The sequence below is a fragment of the Diadema antillarum genome, unplaced genomic scaffold, assembly GCF_040938485.1.
Source record: "Diadema antillarum isolate AM-2024a unplaced genomic scaffold, OU_Dant_1.0 seq00001540_RagTag, whole genome shotgun sequence".
NCBI lineage: Eukaryota > Metazoa > Echinodermata > Echinoidea > Diadematoida > Diadematidae > Diadema > Diadema antillarum.
The window spans coordinates 175,585-177,181 of NW_027272271.1; the positions used below are offsets into that span (position 1 = coordinate 175,585).

Below are 1,597 nucleotides of genomic sequence, written 5' to 3' on the forward strand. Positions count from 1 at the left end.
CAATGCTTTAAGTAAAGTTATCATGAAATAGATAAAAATACTTCTTTTGAATGATACTGCACTCGATAAATAACAAGAAAACACTCTTGAAGATATCAAAATTACCACATATTATATCTAATTTCTCTGTGATTTACACCAGCTTCAATTTCAAATATTTCGAGTTGATTAAACTGGATGTTTCGGTTTTGCATTTAAACTCCTCATACACTATGTATTTGTATAATATTGGTCTGTACACAGGTCAAGTGAATTAACGGGCTATTGCACCCTTCGGGATATTAGTTTTATCCTGTGTGTGTATAGTTTCTTTTAGTATTTGTGCTGTACCCTGCACGACGTTTTATAGTTCTGCCAATTATAGTAGGGTCCTATATACCATTTATATGAGCTTTGGGAGGTCTGTGTACAACTAGTGCCATTCATCTGCGACCTGATACCGCGCCATCAGAGCTGTAGGTCACTACTGTGGCGCCGTAGTCACGACCGAGAAATCGCGATAACCAGCCAGAAGGCTGGGGGATTTCACCCAGCCGTCTGCGGAGGATGCAACCGAGGACGATCCTGAAATGCGGATGCTTCCAGCCGTAGATCACAGGGTTGACACAGCTATTGAGCGCAACAAGTTCTATGCACACAGAGGTGACAATAAGCACTGCTGCGAAGTCCTCAGCCTTCTTGTCGTCCCCATGGCGGACGACGACGGCCAGACCCAGCGCCATGGCTGGACCGACACACAAAATGTAGTAGAAGCATATTAAACACAGCAGGGTTTTGGTTATTCCTATCTCCATGTTTCTCTGTCGGCGCATCTGACTGTTATTAGATGAGCTTTCAAGTGAGAGGGTGTTCTGTTTAACATGTCTGAAGATCTTGCAGTAGCTACATAGGATCACAAGAAAGGTTATTGCAGCAGAAATGGCGCTGAAGAGTGACAATGCGTTTCCCTTGGGATGATCAAAGGTGTAGACACAGCGTTGTGTGGGCATGTCGTATCTGATCACGTGGCCGGGTCCTGACACTTGAGGAATAACAATGGTGATGGTGGGGAAAAGCCAGCAGAAGACAATTATACACCCGATATTCCTCCTCGAAAAGACACGGGAGTACGTCTCTTTCGTCTTGGTGATGAGTACGTAGCGGTTGAGAGCTACCACTGTGATGGTGAGCGCCATGCAGGAAGTCAAGTTGTAGTAAAGTAGGTGCAACATCAGGCAAGTTCCATTGGAGCGTAACCAGTGTTTTCCATCCAAATACACAACAGCATCGAAAAGTAAGAGGACGCAGATTACAGTTTGGGAGATGCCGAGATTAATGAGGAAGATGTTTGTCGCCGTCTGAAGCTTCCTCGACATTGCGAACGCGAGAAAGATCACCAGGTTCTCGATGATTCCGACTACTGTCGTAGTGATTGCGAAGCAACTTACAATGACTGTGGACCTGTAAAGGTAGCTAACGCTTGATACATTCTCTCTAGCGAATACGACGTCATCCATCCTCACTGACTCGAAGAAACCTATAGGGGTATGACAATGCGATGCAATATTACGTATTAACGGCATAATCTAAATCTGCTATGAAAGATTTTTATCAGTTG

At 44.3% G+C, this 1,597-nt stretch overlaps 1 protein-coding gene across 1 annotated transcript; it reads right to left on the reverse strand.

The window, feature by feature from the left end:
* Positions 1–422: 422 nt before the first annotated feature.
* Positions 423–1,355, reverse strand: LOC139710559 (G-protein coupled receptor moody-like). Its single transcript, XM_071622489.1, has one exon. The coding sequence runs from the start codon at positions 1,353–1,355 to the stop codon at positions 423–425; it is 933 nt and encodes a 310-aa protein (XP_071478590.1).
* Between the last annotated feature and the right edge of the window lie 242 nt (positions 1,356–1,597).

Coding starts and splice junctions, on each gene's coding strand:
- LOC139710559 (XM_071622489.1), bottom strand. CDS start 1,355: ATGTCGAGGAAGCTTCAGACGGCGACAAACATCTTCCTCATTAATCTC.